Raw genomic sequence first — 18699 nt, forward strand, 5'->3', positions numbered from 1 at the left:
TGCGCGGCCCGGCGGCGCGGGGAGGGAGCGGGTCCGCGCCCCCGCGGAGGGCGTGGGGGAGAGCCGGAGTATGCAAAAAAGCCCCGACTAAATCATGCAGCAAGAACGACAAACCGTCTGGAAAATGGACCCGTGGAGCAGCAAGAATGTACTTTTTTATCTTTGACAACTTGTGTCCTAAAGAAACTATCTTGAAGATAATTGAAATGATTACAATTCATTGCTGCCTTACTTTGCGTAGGAACAGTCAAATAATGAAATCTTAGTAATACAGCAAAAATTTAATTTACATTACACCACTGCTCGAGGTTTTCCAGTTTTTTTTTTTTTTTTTCCCCTTTTCTTATGCCCAGCTTCCTGTACTTTGTTGCATTATTCATATTTTTCGGGGTTATTTCCCGTCCCCTCCTGCCCTTTCTCCTTTAGCAATGGTTTTCTCTGAAACTTCCAGGTGCACGGCGCAGGGGGATTGTTTTCTGGAAGGAGAGTACCCCAAGAGGCAAGGAGGGACCCCAAAACTAACCCCAGAGAGGCCAGGGTGGCTGCTGCAGCCGGGCGGTGGAGGAGATGCCCCTGTCCCACAGCCTGAATGGAGGTTTCACCTCCGGCGGTTGCGGGACAGGAGGTTTAGCTGAAACCTCCACCCAGGCTGTGTTGAATGAGGGCTGGGCAGGCACGGTCCCCTCCACCAGGGTCTGTCCCACCGGGGCAGCAGCGATAATTCATTTTTGGAATCTGTTCTGGGGCTCAGTCCCTCCTTTATTATTTTATTACTATTGCTATTATCTCTGTCACTACCACTATCACTATCACTTATTACTATTACTATTAATTACTATTTTCACTAGGAAAATGCTCCCTAGAAGTGGCAGAGTGTCCCCAGTGATGGGGGGGCTGGCTGGGGGTTTTTTTGCTAGAGGTTTGGGTTGGAGGAGGGCAGCAGGGCTCACCTGCCCCTGGAAATGCAATGCAGCCAGGGTGACCGCCTGCCCCAAGGTCCCTCCCTGGCTCCCCCCCAGCCTCCCTCACAGTTATCGTCCGTGGCGCTGCCCAGGATGCCCAAGCCCCTTTTCGGCCTCTCGCCTCGCAGATTGTGTGGGAGGCAGCCTGCCTTTTAATCCAAGTCAGAAATGGACCAGGATACATCCTCAATGAAACTAACTGTTTCTAAAAAAAAGACCATCTGGTAATTGTCTTCCTTTAGATCTTCCCTTAATTATGCTTTTAATTAAAGATGGTTCAAGGCATTGGACCACATGAAGGGCAGTAATTACAAATTACATTACAAACCCAACAGATGTAGCTCTATCTGCTGGGAAAAAGGTACCGGAATAAAATTTGACTAAACTTTAGGATAAATTAATCCGCTGCCTTGAGAACAGAAGCACATTTTTTATTATGCAGACTCTAGCCAGGATTTAAGTTCTCTGTCATGATTGTTTTCATATTTCTTTGACATCTATTGATTTGGAGGCAGCTGCAAGGCTTTGTCACAAGAGAGAAGAGCAGTCACAATATATTAGCTTGATGGCATAACTCGAATATGAGTAGGAAGGATAGAAACATGACAGGGAGCCACGTGACCGAGTGATGGGTCTCCAACAAAATAAAGAAATTAATTTTTAATAAAAAGCTTTAAAAATACCACAGCTAGTGCAACAGCGAGGGGAACGACAGAACTTGTTAATTATCGAGCGCTGGAGCCTCTGAAATTTACCCCTGAAGACTAGGAGGGGACAGGCTTTTAATTTCCAGTTAGGACTTGTGCAGCGGGCAGAAGTCACAAGGAGCAAAACCCCCACAAAAGGCGTGTTCGGCCGGAGCCCACCCTGCCCTGGGAGCCAGCCCCAGCCCAGGGATACGGGGGCACCCAGTCGCCGCGGCAGGGCTCCCCTTCCCTGCGATGCGCTGGAAATGAGCATCCCATTTTGCCCATGATCCGCTCAGAGGCAAAACTCTGAAACCCCCGAGTGGAGTTAATGTAAAGCCCCCTCGGTGAGCGGATGCAAAGCAATGCAGACCCGATAGCCTCTGTAATGAGGGAAGGCAGTGCAGGCTCAAAGATTTCCAGAGGGAATATCGCCCCACTAATCTGTGGTCACTGATGGCTCTGGATAAGCTACTTATAATGCATATTGCAGGGCTGCAGAAATACAGGCATATGAACTCTTTTAAAACGACCTGGTTTGCAGAGGCTGGCTGGCACATCGGGAGGAGATCAAGAAATTACGGGCATAAGGGTTTACGAAACCCAGTTCTGGTTCAGTGGATAAAGACATCATTGATGATCAAGGGGCTGTTCAAGTCTACCTCCAGTTCAAAGTATGCGCCTCTCCCGCATTTTGCCAAAATCCTGTGCTAAATGTATAACTGGGAGCTCAAAGTATTTGAGCAGGTTTGGGCAAGGTAGTAGAATTTCCCTGTCTGGGGGAGGCTGTTTGTCAAAAGCAGTCATTGAAGTCAAGCTGGAGAGCAGGGACAGTGAGGATTCACATGTCAGACGCTCCATCAGACCATTAAAAAGATATTAAGTTGGGACGTTTCGTCTTCCCCTCTCCCAACTCCACCTCTGTGGGAAAAGCACAACAAAAATCCGTCCAGCACCTTAACATGGGGGGTGAGGCTGTCTCCCCGTCAAGCCGCAACACAGTCTGCGATGCCTTTGGCGTCTCTCAAAGGTGAAATTGGACACAGGAGACTCTGGGTGTGTGAGGCTGCTCAGAGTTCCCCCTTTTGCCTGCAAACGCTTGCACCTGCCCCCCTCGAGACCTTACTGACTGGGGGAGCAGTGCACGGGCACCCTGAGTGCTCAAGCTAGATGCACGCCTGGTCGCATCACGCCTCTGGCTCCCTTCACACACACAGACACAAGCGGTGATGCTCTTCCATCCCTTCTCGGGCATGATTTCCAGCGTGCCTCTGCTTAGCTGAGCACGACGGGGCCTGGCCCAGCTGCTTGCAGCCCCAGAAGATGCCGCAGCACAAACCAAAGGCAGATTAATGCACACGCACACCCCTCGCACCCGGCCTCGGCTATACATTCACACTTTCACACACCCTCTGTTAATAGCGCCACATTTTCGCCCTTCTGAGGAGCGCTAACCCCTGTGAGCATCTAACCCATTTCCGTACCAGTTTCTGGATTTCATCTTGCGTGCGGTGGAGAAACGTGAGCAGCTCCTGTTGGCTTCTCGGGGCCCTCGTGTCAGGAAGGTAGTTATTTGGCCAGACCTCTTCAAATGCCTTCTTAATCAGCCGACTCTGGGTTTCCAGGAATACTGCAATTTATGATTGCCAAGTGTCAGGAGGTATGGTTGCATAGACACAACGTGCGCTACATTACAGCTCCTGGACTCCCATTTCTTTTTAAAATGAGCAAACATAACACTCCTCTATTTGTCCAAATTTTAGCCCTGTGTTTTGCCATCATTTCCCGCATTCTAAAAGTGACCCTGATGACAAAATCCCACATCAGAAATGCAGAATAATTTCAGGTTTAAAAATTATGTTACCGTGAAAATGACATATGTTATCCAGGAAGACCCATGTAAATAATACAACTAGTCAATATAAGATTATAGATCTTCCTGAAAAGCTCAGACTCCTTATTTATAGAAACATTTTGTATGTCTTTGCGTATCAGCAAACAAAAACTTTTGCCCCAAATTGCAATAGTGCTTTTAAATCACATTTGATATAGACTATAGATTTACCAAAATATATTTATATTGTATATTTATATATGTGTATTCTGTATTTATATTTTGCATGGAAGATAAATATATTTAAACAAATCCATATGTATAATATATTTATATTATATGTGGAATATATGGAAATAGAATCTAGATTTCTGTCATACTTAGTTTCTTTGTGATTCGATTGCTCTGCCTATGGTTCCATGTGTTGCCATTCAGATACGATGCAACGTGCTACCGGACAAATGTTTCTTTGTGAAATATGTGAAAGACTGCAGATGTTTCACTGCTCTGCTGGGTAAATCCCAGACCCTTTTTGGTGACGTGGTCTGTACTTGTTTACAGAGCAAGTAAGCGAGAGAGGCGTGCTTTTCTTTGAGTTTGCAAGACTCGCCAGCCAGAAGGTGAAAGCCATAGATACAGCTCTGGCTTCCACGGGACTGATCCAAAGCTTGCTGACAAGATGGACAAATTCCCAGGTCCACGTGATGCAGTCACTAGGCTGAAATCACAGCTTGCACAGTGCACGGTGGTGTTTATATCAGTAACTGAATACCACAGGTTGTATTTCTATTCTTTCACGATCAATGCTAAGCGCATTTTCTTTTCTATTACTGTCTAAAACTGAGCTTTTTCTTGAAAAATGAGAGTCCTTATAGCTATTTAGTGTGGAGAATATACAGTCTTATATATGAATTACCTGGTTCTGGGGGTCTGCCCAGTACGTTGGGTAGGGATTGAGAGCAGACAGCAAATGAAGTATGCGGAAGAGTCTGTCTCTTTAACAGCGTATCTCAGGCTCGCCATGGTCGCTATTCACGTGTGAATTGTATTTCATGCAGTAATGACGGTGCATAAACTAGCAGTTTCAGAGTTGTAGAGTAGATGCAATAACGTCAGCCTTTTTTGGTGCAGAAAAGCATGTTCTCTGGAGTTTCTCTGAGCCCATGTTGTCTGCGGAGGGTCATGAGTTGGGAACGTCCACACGATTCACAGCGGCAAACCCCAGCTCTGCGGGTCTGTCTGAGTAACCAGAAAACCTTCTGTCAGGCTGTCATGCGCTCTGTAAAGCCATGTTTTTAAACATGTGTATAGATGGAATGTTGTAATTTTTCTCCAGTTTTAAAGGTGGGTTGTCTCAATAACACATTATCATAGCAAACAAAGGGTGAGAAAATACTCTCTCTAAGCAGAACAGAAGCGAATTTAACACTTCCAAAATGCACTGACAATTACTTTCCAGGGCATAGGGATGTCATGTTTTTAAGGTGTAATATTTTGGAGTTCAGTCCCTGTTAGGTGTTTGTATTAGGCATCGTATTTGGGCTGTACCTTGCTCAGTGGTAGCGACTTCATCTGTAGCGGGTCTGATGTTGCAGGCTTTACATGGAGATGGGAAAACTGCCCGTTCTGTGCCTCTGCCAGCATGTTCCTTCCAGTTAGGTTTGAGAACAGCTTACAATTTGGGTAAAGAAAGAATATATATTGATATATTCATCTTAGAGTAAGTGAGGAAAACTGGAAGCTGCTGTGGTGTTTGGAATGATAGGAACAGGCCCCGGGGACAATATCCAGGGTATTTGTGGGAATTCCTAGTAATTCCACGGTATATTTATTACATGGCTTTTCAGTGCAGTACCCAAATACCTTGCCTGTGTGTGAATTAGATCTTAAAGATTAACTGAAATCTAAACATTTCTTCATACATTTTTTACTTTTTCTGATTAATTTGAAATTGAAGAGTTGGAGATGTTGTTAGGAACTTTTCCCTGCTTTCTTCAGCAAATTATTCAATCCTCCTTAGCCAGTGAGTTGCAAACCGTTTTTTGTAAACATTTGCATTGCATTGAAGTCCAGTTACATAAAAGATTGTGTAAGTGTGTATGTTTGGAGGTCTTTCTGTGTGTGGGGTGTGTGTGTGCATTCAGAAACCTACAGATGTGGGCCCGCAGTTTCCTGGGTCTCTCAGAAGGAGAATATCTCTTTTTTTTACAAGCACACTTTTATCTGAATACGATCTGTTAGGGAGCAAGTATGTCAGAGGGATAACACTGCACGTGCAAGCTGCAGACAGATACAGCAGGACAGTGTTTTTTCTGTATCTTCATTCTTACAAAGAAGATTTACTGAGCCGCACCGAGAGCCAAATGCTTCCTTCACATCACCACCTCACCAAACCCCACTAGGATGGTACCGACGCTTGTACAATGCAAGTGGGTTCCACAACAAGGCAAGTCTGGGGCGAAGCAGGAACTTTCGCAAATACTGAAACAGTTCTCCTTTTCATGTCCTAAACAAGAGAGCGATGTTGGTCTGTCTGCGCTGTACCTGGCTGTTAATTAATGGTGTGCACCACTGTCGGGTTTTTGAAGGACCCACACGTGGTCCGGAGCCTCCTCAGCTGGGCAGCAGCAGAGCGCCCTCCGCTTACATGAACTTTTACACGATATCCCCAATGAAATCAGAAATCCAAAAGCCAACCCCATCACTCAGGGACGATGTATTGATTTGTCACAGTCCTCGGAGGACTGAGAATCCTAAAATCAATGACCAGATTACACTGATCAGTATTTGTAGATGTCTCATCTGCGATAGATACAGTATTGACAGGTTGCTTCATTTTACCAAAGTGTTTCAGATCACCATGTGGGCAGGCACAGTGGAACGGCAATTACATTTTCTGGTGTGAGAAATACTTCTCAGGGAAGCCGAAGCCATGGCATTTGATGCGGCTGTAAATTGCTGCTACCTCCTGCAACATGTCTGAGCATACATGGGATTATGGTCGCGCTGTGCTACGTGAGTTTTTGCAATAACAACCATACATTTCTGATTTGAGCACTGGGATGGAGAGACACATACATATGTGTGTGTGTGGACAGGGAGACGGAGCCGTTCATGGAGATGGACATTTCAAATATTGGATGCTGCTCTTTCACTACTGATTTTTCCAGGTGCACATACCCAGTTAATACTAAACAGCGTGATACGAAAAATCCCATAAACAGTGAAATCAGTGGGACTACTAGGACATTAAAAAAAATCAGGATGGTGATATTTTATATTATCTTTTATGAGCAGTAGAACTTTACATTACCAGTAATGGTGGGATTTTGGGGAGTAAAGGGGTCGTAGCCTGGGTATAAATTGCTTTTTAGAACTGACATTGTTGAATACAAAGCATTAGAGGATACAGAGCAATTGCTACATGCATCAAACACAGATCCCTATTGATCTAAATAATACGTGATTAACGCTAACCACGTCTGGCAGAAGTGTGCATCATAGCCCAAAGCCAGATTTACACCTAGACGTGAAAACCAGAGGCTAAAGCTGTGTGGAGGAAAGCTTGGTCTCTCTGAGGCCGATGGAAGTTTAGCTCTTGCCCTCCCCTTTCCCTGTCTGCTGCTCGGTGTTTCACTGCAGACATCACTTACTCCATCCACAATCTGCAAGTAAAAGGGAAGAGATATAACTCAGATATTGCAAATTTTGCAGATTTTACACTTGGATGTCCAGGTTTTCCAGACAATAATGTGTTTTTCTAAGGGTTTTTCGTGAAGTCCCTGTATCCTGCGTGATTTCTTTCTGAGTCACATTCCGAATCCCCCTATTTAAACAAAAATCTCCCTTTACTGTCGGATTTTGACTAGCAGCCATAACATCCTCAGATGGTTATTTCAAAATCTGCTGTACAGTTTGTGCACAAACACGCAGCTTGTGTTCGTGAATAAGCGTGTCCCCTAGGCTCTTAAATTCACGAGGGTGCAAAGGAGGCTCAGCTTCATCAGTAGGTGTTGAAATTATTAGATAACAAGGAATTTACAGCAGCTTTATAACTGATTTTTTTTTCTTGTCTTCAGCCATGCTCTTAGCAATGTTTATTGCACATAGCCATATACTGTGTATATTTGGAAGAGTAAATTAAACATCTATGTTACATGCACATCTCTTGGCGCCTATGCCTGAAGCAAGACAAAAAAGGGATCTAAAATAAAGGGAGTATTACATTTTCCCTAAAAACATTATCCAAAGAACAAAGCTGATTGATACAAATAGTTTGCTTTATAGGAAATAGGTATAATCAAATTAGTTACTTCTAGACACTGCCGTAGCTGTTTCAGTTTGAATCAAACCAAACCACTGAGAAAAGCCATGGTAAAGGGAGGAACCGTCAGTGAGGAGGAACAGACATTAAGAGAGAGGAAAGTTCTAATGAAAGGAAACCCAATATTGACAGATTATGTAGAGCAGAAGGAGATGGGGAAAAAAAACACAGCCCTTCCCCTAGCACTTAAGAAAAGCTCTCTTTAACACCAAAAACTTTCTGGACCCCCAAATCCTCAGAAGGAAAGGATGCAAAGGGAGCAAGCAGTGAGCTCTAAGCCACAAACAGCCCACCTGCCTGTACCCCGGGCTGGCTCTTCTTCATGGGTCCCATGATCCAGTTAGGTTTGGTTTGGACATGAGGTGCTGTCTGCACATCTCAGCCTGAGAGCGTGGGACAAAACCTGCAGTGACCTCTGCGCAAGGCTGGCCCAGGCACCCAAATTTCTGTGTAATTCGTCCCTGAGACAGACAGCATTTGCTGGAGGATGGTGATGGCCCTTGCAGGGTGCTTTGACAGACCCTGCTCCTAAAAACATTCTGGATGTGCTTTGGCAAGGGATTTCACTGGGGTTCTGAGCTTCCTCACTGTACACAGACTCAGGAGTCTGGTTTTAATTATAAAGTGGCATTCATGGGTGTAACTGATTTTTTGGTTAAGAAAAATCTTTGTATATCACGTTTAATGAATCTGTGGTTACTGTAGCAACATACAGAGTTTAGGAATGAACCGGGCTCAGTTAGGTTCGATACATTGTTTTGCAAATGACTTTTGTCTCATGTTATGTGAAAATAAATTATTTTACTGATATGAGATACTCCAAAGTAATAAAGACTCTCCCAGTATCTGGCACTTACTTAATACTAGTAATTTATGTTGATTGTCTGCACTCTGCTTTTATCCACTATTCAGCCATCTATAAATCAATCACCTGAGGAAATTCATTGCGAAAACTGCAGAAATGCGTTTTTGAGCACGAATCTCTCACTCAGTAAAATGGTGAAGTTTTACTAAGTGGATTTTACCTCCAGGAATAAAACATTGCACACGTTAATTTTGCACATTTTTAATTATATTTTTATTGCCCAGCAAAGCATATCCGCAAATGCCCTCATGTACATAGAGAGCTGGTATCGCAGCAGAGCAGGTCTGCGCCTGTGTCTGAAGGGGTCACTGAAAACTCGATGTGCAAGCTCCCACATGGCAGCATAAGCCCGCTGAATATTAACAGCAGTTTATATAGGCTGCTTCAGTGCAGCTCAGATGTAGCAAAAAAGTCTTCCAGCTTGCACATAAGCGGTAAAAATACAGAAAAACCTTACACAGACAGCAACTGCTTTTGAAACATTAACGCCATGGTCATGGTCATGTAATAATTTTGGAAAGCTCTTTGGTGATGGGTTCATAATATGGATTCAAAGCCAGAAAAATGCAGTGTTAAATAGTGTGGCCGTACTCTCCCAAGGCGTCAAATACCAGGAAAACACACTGTTACGCTCCAAGTATTTTTTTATCAAGGCAAGAATGTGTTCATTGATGCTCCAGGACCCACCTGAAACCCTTGTGCCTAATTTACAGAAGCTCTGTGCCCCTGATCCATCCCAGGGGCAGGGGGAGAGGCTCTGGATCAGGCCCTGCATGAACGCTCCTGCAAACTGTTAAGCATTGGCACTTTTCGTTTGCTGTGAAAAATTCACACACACACACACACACACACACACACACATGCACATAAAGTGTAATGGAATAAAGGAAAGCCCAGATGCTGTTTCAAAATTGTAAAGTGATCTCATAAGTTATTTTCACTCATATCTGCAAAATATTATCAAACTATTAGCTGCGTTGTACAATAGATAAGGGAAAATAGCAGCCTTGGAAGGTCTTAGAGTCATTAATGATTTCCTCTGGCAACAGGAAAACCTACCCACACCTCCAACTTTAGGAAGAGCAAATATACTCACAGAAATCCCCACCAGTCTCTGCCCTGAAGCCAGCTTCTTAACTTTAGGATCACTTTTATTTAAGTTTCTTACACTTCAGCAAAATGCAGCAGAGCTTGACAAATTCATTTTGCAAGAGAAAGTCTGCTACGACTTGTTTCCTTTCTGGTTTCGAAATGGGGATGCAGTGGAAAGCATTCCTAAAAAAAAAAAAGATTTTTTCACCATAGTTAAGCTAAATTTTACAGGGACTGTAGCACACCATGCTGTACACTGGGAGATATTTGCATTGGTTAATAAACAGCGTTGATAAAGATCCTGGTATACTTTTTAGGTGCAGTTCAGTTATTTGGGCTTACAGAGTTTACCTTCTGAGGCAAACCAAATTATTTTGGTTTGTAAATAAGATTTTTTTGAATGCAAAGTTACAATTAGTTTTTGAATAGAAAGAAATGATTATTAGAAACTAACAAATTATTTCAGGACCTTAACATTATAAGTATGCACTGAACTGGATCTTTCATTTTAATCTCCAACGTCGTTGACTTCACTAAGTAGGTCAGACCAGCAGCAAGTACAGATGCCATAAAATAAGGTTAAAAATCCAAGAAAAAAATATGGAAAATGTGTGATCCCCAAACTCTGCAACTCAATGAGTACTTAAAATACCCCTCAAACCCATTCTTGGGTAAGAAGCAATATCTGCGGAAGATCTAAGTACAATTTTCTTCCAAAGAAACAATTCAGCGACGGTTGTTGGTGGCAGAGCCCATCTAAGGAGAAATGAGATTATATATGGGTTCATGAGGACTGTGCTTATTTCATGCAGGGGGTTGCCCGCAGACGGCGGGGTGGGTCAGGCAGGACGGACACGTGTCCTTGCGAGTCCCCATCCTGAACTGCAGAACTGTGCTTGAACAGCAGGAGCCATCTCAGCCACCCCCGGGAAAAGGCATTTGGGGCTTGTTTCTGATTTAGGCTACCAAATGCTATAAGGAGCTTCACAGAAAATGACATATTGCATTGGTGCTGCACAAAAATATCCCAAATAGATACTGTGCCTGTCCTCAGGGGTCTGGGATGATGGAGGTTGAAACAGGGGCTGGGGTGCAAGACAGTGCTGGGGATGTGCCCAGCCTGGGAGGGTGCAGGGTTTGCACCCCAGCCTCGTGGCGCTGCCCGCAGCGGGGACAGGGTGTGACAGGGCTAGGCAAGTCCCGAGATGTGACCAGGGATGACATGTTCTGTGATGTGACCCAGGCTGGTGTGTACTGTGACGTGGTTGAGAGCAGCAACTGCCCAGGGGCAGGGCTGGGCCCAGGACCGGGCAAGGGCGATACCTGCGTCACAGGGGTGTCACCTCAGTCTGTCGGCCCCAGCGGGCATGCGGGTGCAGCCTGGGCACTGCCCTTTCCACAGGAGCTCCTGGGCACCATGGGGCACTGCTGCAAGGCAGCATGCGGGCAGGCGACATCAGCCCCGGCTGCCTGGAGATGTCCCCGGCTGGGGGACAAACCTGTAACACCAGGAATTAATATGCACAAATAATTCGTAAGGAGACTTATACCATGAGGGAGGTGATTCAAACCCACAGAGGGTCTGGGCAGGGAGAAATGCACCCAGGCGAGCGCTGGCCTGTGGGCACAATGCTGCTTAGACCAGCCATAGCCGCTGTGGCCCCACCTTGCCTTCTGAAATGATTAGGCAGTGCCCTTTCTTAAGATTGTGGAAGGACTATAAAACCAGCACCTTTAGGGGTTCCCTCTGCCTCCTGCTTTTTGAGGTTTCCTCCCCAGTCAGATGGACTGAAAGTGTATCTCCAAACAAAACCCCAGCCGCTCACAGATGAGCCTGACCCTGGCAGCCAGACCCCCAACAGCAGTTCCACACAGCTCCTGAAAACCAGCAGCTTGGGAAGAGGCTGGCATTTGTGCTGGAGCACTACCCTGTGCCGGGAGCATCCCAGTGCTTCAGAGGGGATTTCCTCAAACTTCTACGTTCCTGTTCTAGAGGCAGATATGGGAGATGCTGATGTGGGATTCTGATGCATAGTGAGGGAGCTGGGATGCATCCTGCCCATGTAATGCCACATTCTGAGGCTGGCCAGTGCTCCCTGAGGCTGGGGAGGTCTTCAGAAAGGATGCCCCAAACTGGGACTGACCCTGTAGACCTGCAATGTCATGGCCACCAGCAGCAGCAGCAGGGAGGCTGCAGGCAGCAGCGGTCACCCGGGTTCACTCTCGCTGCAGCACTCGCTGCCGCCTGCCAAGAGAGCAGCACAGGGGAGACAGTGGATAATGTGCTGTATTGTGCTCTCCCAGCACCTTTTTCTCTTCCACAATCTAACCATTGTGCGCGTTTTATCGCGATTAAACTCCAGATGAACATCAAAGGGAAAGAAGTTCATCAAAACAGGAATGAAACAAAAGGCTTTTAAAGGGCGATTATTGTGCACCAAGCAATGCTTTTCAAAGGCAGAAAAGTTCACGTTAAATATAGACTACCTTACTGGCACTGCTGCAATGGCAAGGGCACCCAGGCGCCCTCAGCGCCATCCGGCAGCTGTACTTGTCGCTGGAGCTATTACAGCAAATCCCTCTCCGTTTCGAGGCTCTATCATGCGTGGGTGCTGGAGCTGGCTGGGGCTACCGGTGTGCGGGGAGCAGGCAGCAGCGGCCTGGGAAAGCGCATGCTTTATTCATACAAGTGAGTGGCGCTTTTCTGCTCAAAATATAAATAGTGAATGTTGTTTTCTAATGAAGTGCTCGCTAATGACGGTTGGGAAACTTTGCTTTTCCCCAGGTATAAACACTGGGAACTCAAATAACTAGTAATAGTTTTGCAATTTACAATCATGTTTATAAGCTATAAGCTGTGTAAAATGTACTGGCCGCTAGAGAATTTTAAAATCCGGTCGCAGCTCATGCACAAACTCTTTTTTTTTACTAAAAAGCGAAAAAAAGAACGAGTGGGAGATGGGGTGAGGAAGGGCTTGGTTATATGACTGGCGTTTCTTGCCCAGGGAGGCCAGAGCGGGTCTCCTTTGGAAGAAGTCCGTTATCTGAGGTCACATCCCAAGAACGAGCCTGAGATCTGATCCAAAGTCCCTGGCATCAGAGACAAAAACTAGTTGGTGATTTCACTAGACTTTTAAACTCACAAATAAATATTTATTACTTACTTGATTACTTGCTTCTTTCCCTTAAACTGGAGGATTTTTTTGTGAAGACAAGTTGACGTCTTCCCATTCCCCATTCTAGTAATTGCTCCAGCGAGAGAAAGCACAATAAAGTGGAGCAGAAGGTGAAAAATGTTTCTGCCCTCAGTGAAGGGGATGAATAAAACTCATAGGCTCAGAGACAATAAAGGATTTTTTTTTTCTAATATCTGTGGAGAAATATCTTGTTTATGGACTTGGAGAGCTAGATTATGGGAAAAAAAAGAAAATGCCCCCTATTTACCAGCCTTGCAAAGATGGAGCATGCCAAACTCCCATAGAGGGGATGCTCATTTTGTGCCAGAGAGAGAGCATATGGCACAGAGCAATTTTCATTCTCAACTCCAGGTAAAAAGTTTGTTACCACGGCCTTACACGGGGAAGCATTTATTCACCCCAAAAGTGGGAGTCTGAGGATGATGGGCTGTAAGGTCTCTTTTGGGGAGGGGGGTACAGGCAGCTTTCCTTGTTAAACATATAAAGCAAAAGGTTTTGTAGGCAGAGCACCTGCATTTGTTTCTCTGAAACAACACCCTTATTAGTAGCCAGAAAAACTGAAGGCAACAAATGCAAATAAAAATCAGAGAGGGAAAAAAGCTTCTTAAAGTCTTGTAATATCAAAGCCAGCCATGCCCTCTCCACTAGCTTATTTTTAAAAGTGACCCATGCAGGGAATATAAGTGCCAAAGAAATCCACGAGCTGAGGGTATTACGTGGTGTGATCCAGGCAAAGAGGATATTTTTTTGTAAGTCCATATAAAGCTGAATGTGAAGATAATCCACAGCTCCAGAAAGCCTGCAGGTTGCTACAAAAACCCCAAGAAAGCCTCTGCAAGAAGGGGTAAACAATTAACACAAATTTTAAATCAATGCGCTGTCACCTTAATAGCCAGTGAAGTCAGCTAAGACGGGTGTAATATGATGAGACAGTTTAATTCTTGTTATGACATTAGCTGCAGACTTTTACAACAGCTGAAAATGCTGGAGTGAGAAGAGTTTCCAATTATCACTGAGCTACGATACACAACTCTGGATTAGACTGAGGCATGAACGAGGGCTCCTCAGCCTGACAAGCAACATGCGACAAAAGCCGCACAAGTTTTCGAAATCTGATGAAGATTTTTTCCCTTCTCTCCTCTTGCTGATACGCTGCTGCAAAGGTTTATTTCAGATAAAATAAGGCCATTTTTAAGAGCCTAGCAGTGAAACCAGCTCCCGAGCTGTGTGTGATACAGTATTATATATCATAAATCCGTACATCCAGGAGGTGAACTGAACCAATCTGAAGCGATTCTGTTTTCCCAGCATTAAGCTTCAAAAAATGAAAAGTCACCCAGGCTTGAAGCGCAGATAGACAGGTAATAAGCCATGACAGCACTTCACGGGAATCTGCAGGAATAGGCAAGTAGGTCTGGGTGTCAGCCATATAAATATGATCATCAGACCCAAAGCTCCGAATAATACCGCCAAGTGTGAGCATGTCAATATTAAAGGCAAGCGGGCTGTGAACAGGAGCCCGAGGCAGTGGTGAGTTTAGCCCATGGCCCGCCGGCTGGGGAGGCTGCACCCTTCCCCAGAGAGGGGCTAAGCCTGTCTGAAAATGCAGATCCCTGAGCTGGGAATGGGCTGTAATTCACACGCCGGCGGGAAAGCTCTCCTTCTGGGTAACGTGGAGCTGTGCTCACTGGCAAGGGATTTTTTTTTTCATGTATTGGGATGGTTTTATCCCAGTTTTATTTCATAGCTTGTTTTCAACCTCTTTGTTTTTGTAAACCCTGCAAGAACCACACTCCTCCTGGGCCCTGTGTACAGAGAAGGATTTATCACGCCAAACCACGCACCTCCTTCAGAGCTTTTGTCAGCCTCTCAGGGGCATTTGCAAGCATGGGAAGAGGCTGGGAGGTTTGAAAAGTGACTCTTTAATCCAAAGGTGGCCCATTTTGTATTGCTCATGTCACGTTGCTCTGCCTTTTTAAATATTGCTTTTGGAAAAATGGGTCACGGTTTCCTTTTCAGATCGTACAGAGAGAAATCGTTTTGTCAGGCCTCCCCCTGTACTGGGCTTCTAGGTTTCCTCCATGTTATTCCCTATAGCTGAGAATATAGGGTCTAGAATGGAAAAAAAGTAGTCTGGTAAGAAGAAAACTGGGGAAAGCCTCACCCTGAGATGGAAAAGTTCTTTGCTGAAAAATAAGTTAGAATTTGCTGAAATGCCTTTTCCACTCTTGTGGAAGCTCTGGGAGTGCTCCACATTCACTGATCATATCCCAGAAGTACCCCCCACCCCCACCGCTGGCTGGTTAAGGCCTCTGCTGAAAAAAAAAAAAGTCATGTCCCCCTAAAATGCTTTCCCCCACTCTTCTAAAAGCCCGGTGAGTGTTTGCAGAAGTCACGCCGGGTGGCCTGGAGCACAGAGAGCAGCGAGGGTCCTGCTGCCTGGGGTGCTGTGGGGTGCTGTCTGACAGCAGGCAAGGGGCGAGAGGATGTACCGGAGGGAGAAAAGCTGAAACTCCACTCAATCCCCTCAAATCCTAGCAGGGGAGACCTGTCTGAGGTCAGTCTTTGTTTTTTCTTTTTTCAGCAGTCTTTATTTGGCAACTCATTTTTAAAAAGGTTGACCCAAAAAGTCGCTGTGTCATGCAGTACCTTATTCTGCATGATAAGGTAAGATAATTTCTCATTAAAATGGTTGGCTGTTGACCTCCTCCCCTCCCCGGTGAATGAATAAACAAATAAATGCGCTTGAATATGTTCTGGAAATGCGCTCTCTGCTATTTGCAAAACAGAAAGGAAAGTTTTGGGTCTGGCATTCACTGCCCTCTCCCAGCCACTCTGGGGGCCAAGGGGCAGCTGAGGGGTGGCCGAGGGGTGGCCAAGAGGTGATCGATCAAGGGTTTGGCCAAGGGGCACCCGTTCCATTGCAGGTTCCCTGTGTCTTGCAAAACACTCCTTACCTGCTTGGCTCTGCCCTCAGCCCCTTCACATGTAGTTTCACCACCCCGGCGCAGCCCGCAGAACTCCCAGTTCAGGATGTCATTTGCTGTCTGCTCCTCTCCCAAAAATTCACCTCCAGCTTTTTTATTCCCCGATGCCAAATCCCTGGAGTGAAAAGGGACTTTCATGCCTTTATATGGAATTGCAAACCTGTATTAAGCCTCAAAAGATGTTTTTATCAAAAAATCTCGACAGCTGCCAACTTCCCTAAATCCCAAACTATCATTATGCATTTAGTCTTAGACAGGGGATTTTTCTGGATCTTCCCTCCTGACCCAATGATAAAGCCAAGTTGGTTTGAGATTGAAGATTCATTTATCTCTCCTTGGCAATTATCTCTATTACTGCCCACAATCCTTCCCAATCTTTTTAAACAACATCCTGCTATTAAAGCCACTTGGCAAGCATTTAAAGCCCTGGGATAAGTTAACCATGCACAAAATATCCCACTTGGGGAAGGATCCAGCTATAAAAATAAATGGTTTACGTTCCGAAGGGCATGGTTCAGGATGGGTATTCTTCATTTGTGAAGAGAGGTCATCATTGCTGACAATAAAATTATGTAGGACCTGATCCTCCCCCACTGAGCTCAATAGCAAAATCCCTCCTGATTTCAATGGTGTTTTCCGGGGTCAGTCGCCGGGAAAGCCGACATTCCACAAAGTTGCTGAAAATCTATAATTGGATATATTAAGAGGGCTTTCAAAGAGATGTCAGATTTGGAAGCTTAGTGTAAACCGTGCTGCAAAGGGGATCATTTCGTATAACCGAATCAATAAAGCTTTTTTTTTAACATTACTTTTCTACTTGATCTCTGATGGTGGAAAAGCTAAGCTCTAGAGACTCACCATCAGCACGGAGGAGGTGCCGGGGGCCTGGCCAGAGCATGAGCCACTGCCCGGTGGGAGAGATTCTGCCAAGTGACCTGGCGTAAGCTGCCAACGTGAGGGGTGTAATCCTGCAAACGTTTGATCCAGTGGCTTTGCTTACATTATAGAGGTAACTCGTGCGTGTAAGTACTGGAATACCGAGCCCTTATTTTCATGGGGTTGCTGGTCTCCTGTCACAACACATCTCTTTGGAAGATATGATTGAGAGTTTTGATTAATTTTGCCGTGCCTTACATGTCTATATTTAGTAAAATGAAGCTTAGTTTGTATCTTTGGAACATGATATGGATTTATCCCCCAAACACATTTTTTTAACTCACGGGCTGTACTTCAAAGAGTTCTTTAACGCCACTTTGAAAATGCTCACTGGTAGCTCTTTAGGAACTGGAAATCTTCCATTTCTGCTTACATGGTGCTTTTCTGGCTGATGAGCATCGTTTGCCCTTTGGTTCTCACGTGGAGAAAGGGCCATTTGGTGCGGAGTGGCTGTGCTGGGCAGGGCAGGCACAGGGACAGCAGCCTCGCGGCGATGGCACCGATGTGCCCGATGGGGTCCTTTGCCAGGGGACCCCAGGGCAGGGACACCGGCATGGGGTTTGCACCAGGTTGCTTCACCCTTGCAGCAGTCTGATTTATAAACATGTGCAGGTCATCTCCTCTCCAGCGTCTCCATGCCGTGTGCCCCAGTCGTGTGGGCGGGAATGGGGAGACACCTGCAGCTCCCACAGGTGACTCTGCCATTGGGACCTGCCACAGGTCCCCTCTATGTTTCAAGCAGGTCCCCTCTGCCGTTCAATCACACTTTCCCATTGTTTCTCCTTCCCTACCATGCCGGTGAAGCAGCCCTCTGTGGGGTCACAGTCGCAAAGCTTGCTCCTTGTTCCTAGAGAGCTCGGCTTCTTTTTTTTTGCCTTTCCTTTCCTTTTCAGTGAAAGCTGAAATTCAGCAGAAACTGATGAGACCACCATGGAGAAATGCTGGTTCACCGCACTGGCTAGTACCAGCTTGATCTGGCTCCAGCTCCGGGATGTGCAGCCTACAAACACAGTAATGAAAAGAAATATTCTGAAAAGGATGAGTCAGCTGGAAGCCGGTGGGGAGAGCATGCGGGATCTGACTGGAATTTAAAAAGTTATGAGGCTTCATGTTGTTTTGAGCCCTGCCAGTGGAGAAACTCATACTCCTGAAATGCTTTGTCATCTGGCATAATTATGGTGCTTTGCTGATTAGCTGGTAAACTCTTTTCAGAATGTTTTTAGACATCTGCTTTACGTTTTATTCTGCAGTGTCCTCTCCAGGACCTCGCTGGACTATTGAATAGCCATGAAATTGCTCTCTTACTACGTATTAGATGACGTATCCATTAAAACAGCTGAGGCAGCTTCACACCTTCACTTCTGTGCTGTCAGTACACCTACACTGATGGGAGCTGTGGGTACAGCCACACACTCGCAGTGCAAAATGGATTTCTGTGCTTTATTTTTGTACATTTGCACCTATCGGGACAGCAGCAGTTTGGTGTGAAGCTGCTTTGCTCACTCCTCCAGCCAGGTACCAATGCCTCCTTCCTGCCTTCACTGGAAAGTAGCGCCCAGCACTCAACGCGTCAGAGGATAACTTGCAAGCCAGACAACAATTTCCAAAAATTTGAGGTTTTGGCTGTAAATTTCTTTAAATAAATGACATCAGAATTACGTTTATTTGTTGCGTGAAAAGATATGCTTTCCATTCCCTCTTTATAAAGAGCTGATCCATCCAGTCTTGTTTCCCCAAACTGGTCAAACCAGTGGGGAGAGTCCCTGCTCCTTTCTGGAGCATCTCCAAGCAGGGGGGCAGGAAGGAAATGCCAGTG

At 45.5% G+C, this 18699-nt stretch overlaps 1 protein-coding gene across 1 annotated transcript in view; it reads right to left on the reverse strand.

The window, feature by feature from the left end:
- PAX6 (paired box 6) overlaps positions 1-17588 on the reverse strand; it is a 58557-nt gene extending 40969 nt beyond the window's left edge. Inside the window, exons 1-2 of the mRNA XM_009635584.2 lie at positions 17257-17588; positions 15918-16107 (exon numbers count right to left, since the gene is read on the reverse strand). Of these exons, the coding sequence (XP_009633879.2) occupies positions 15918-16107; positions 17257-17588 (522 nt within the window). The remainder of the gene's footprint in view (positions 1-15917; positions 16108-17256) is intronic.
- Positions 17589-18699: the final 1111 nt, after the last annotated feature.

The sequence above is a fragment of the Egretta garzetta genome, unplaced genomic scaffold (assembly GCF_000687185.1).
Source record: "Egretta garzetta isolate BGI_Z169 unplaced genomic scaffold, ASM68718v1 scaffold523, whole genome shotgun sequence".
Taxonomy (NCBI): Eukaryota; Metazoa; Chordata; class Aves; order Pelecaniformes; family Ardeidae; genus Egretta; species Egretta garzetta.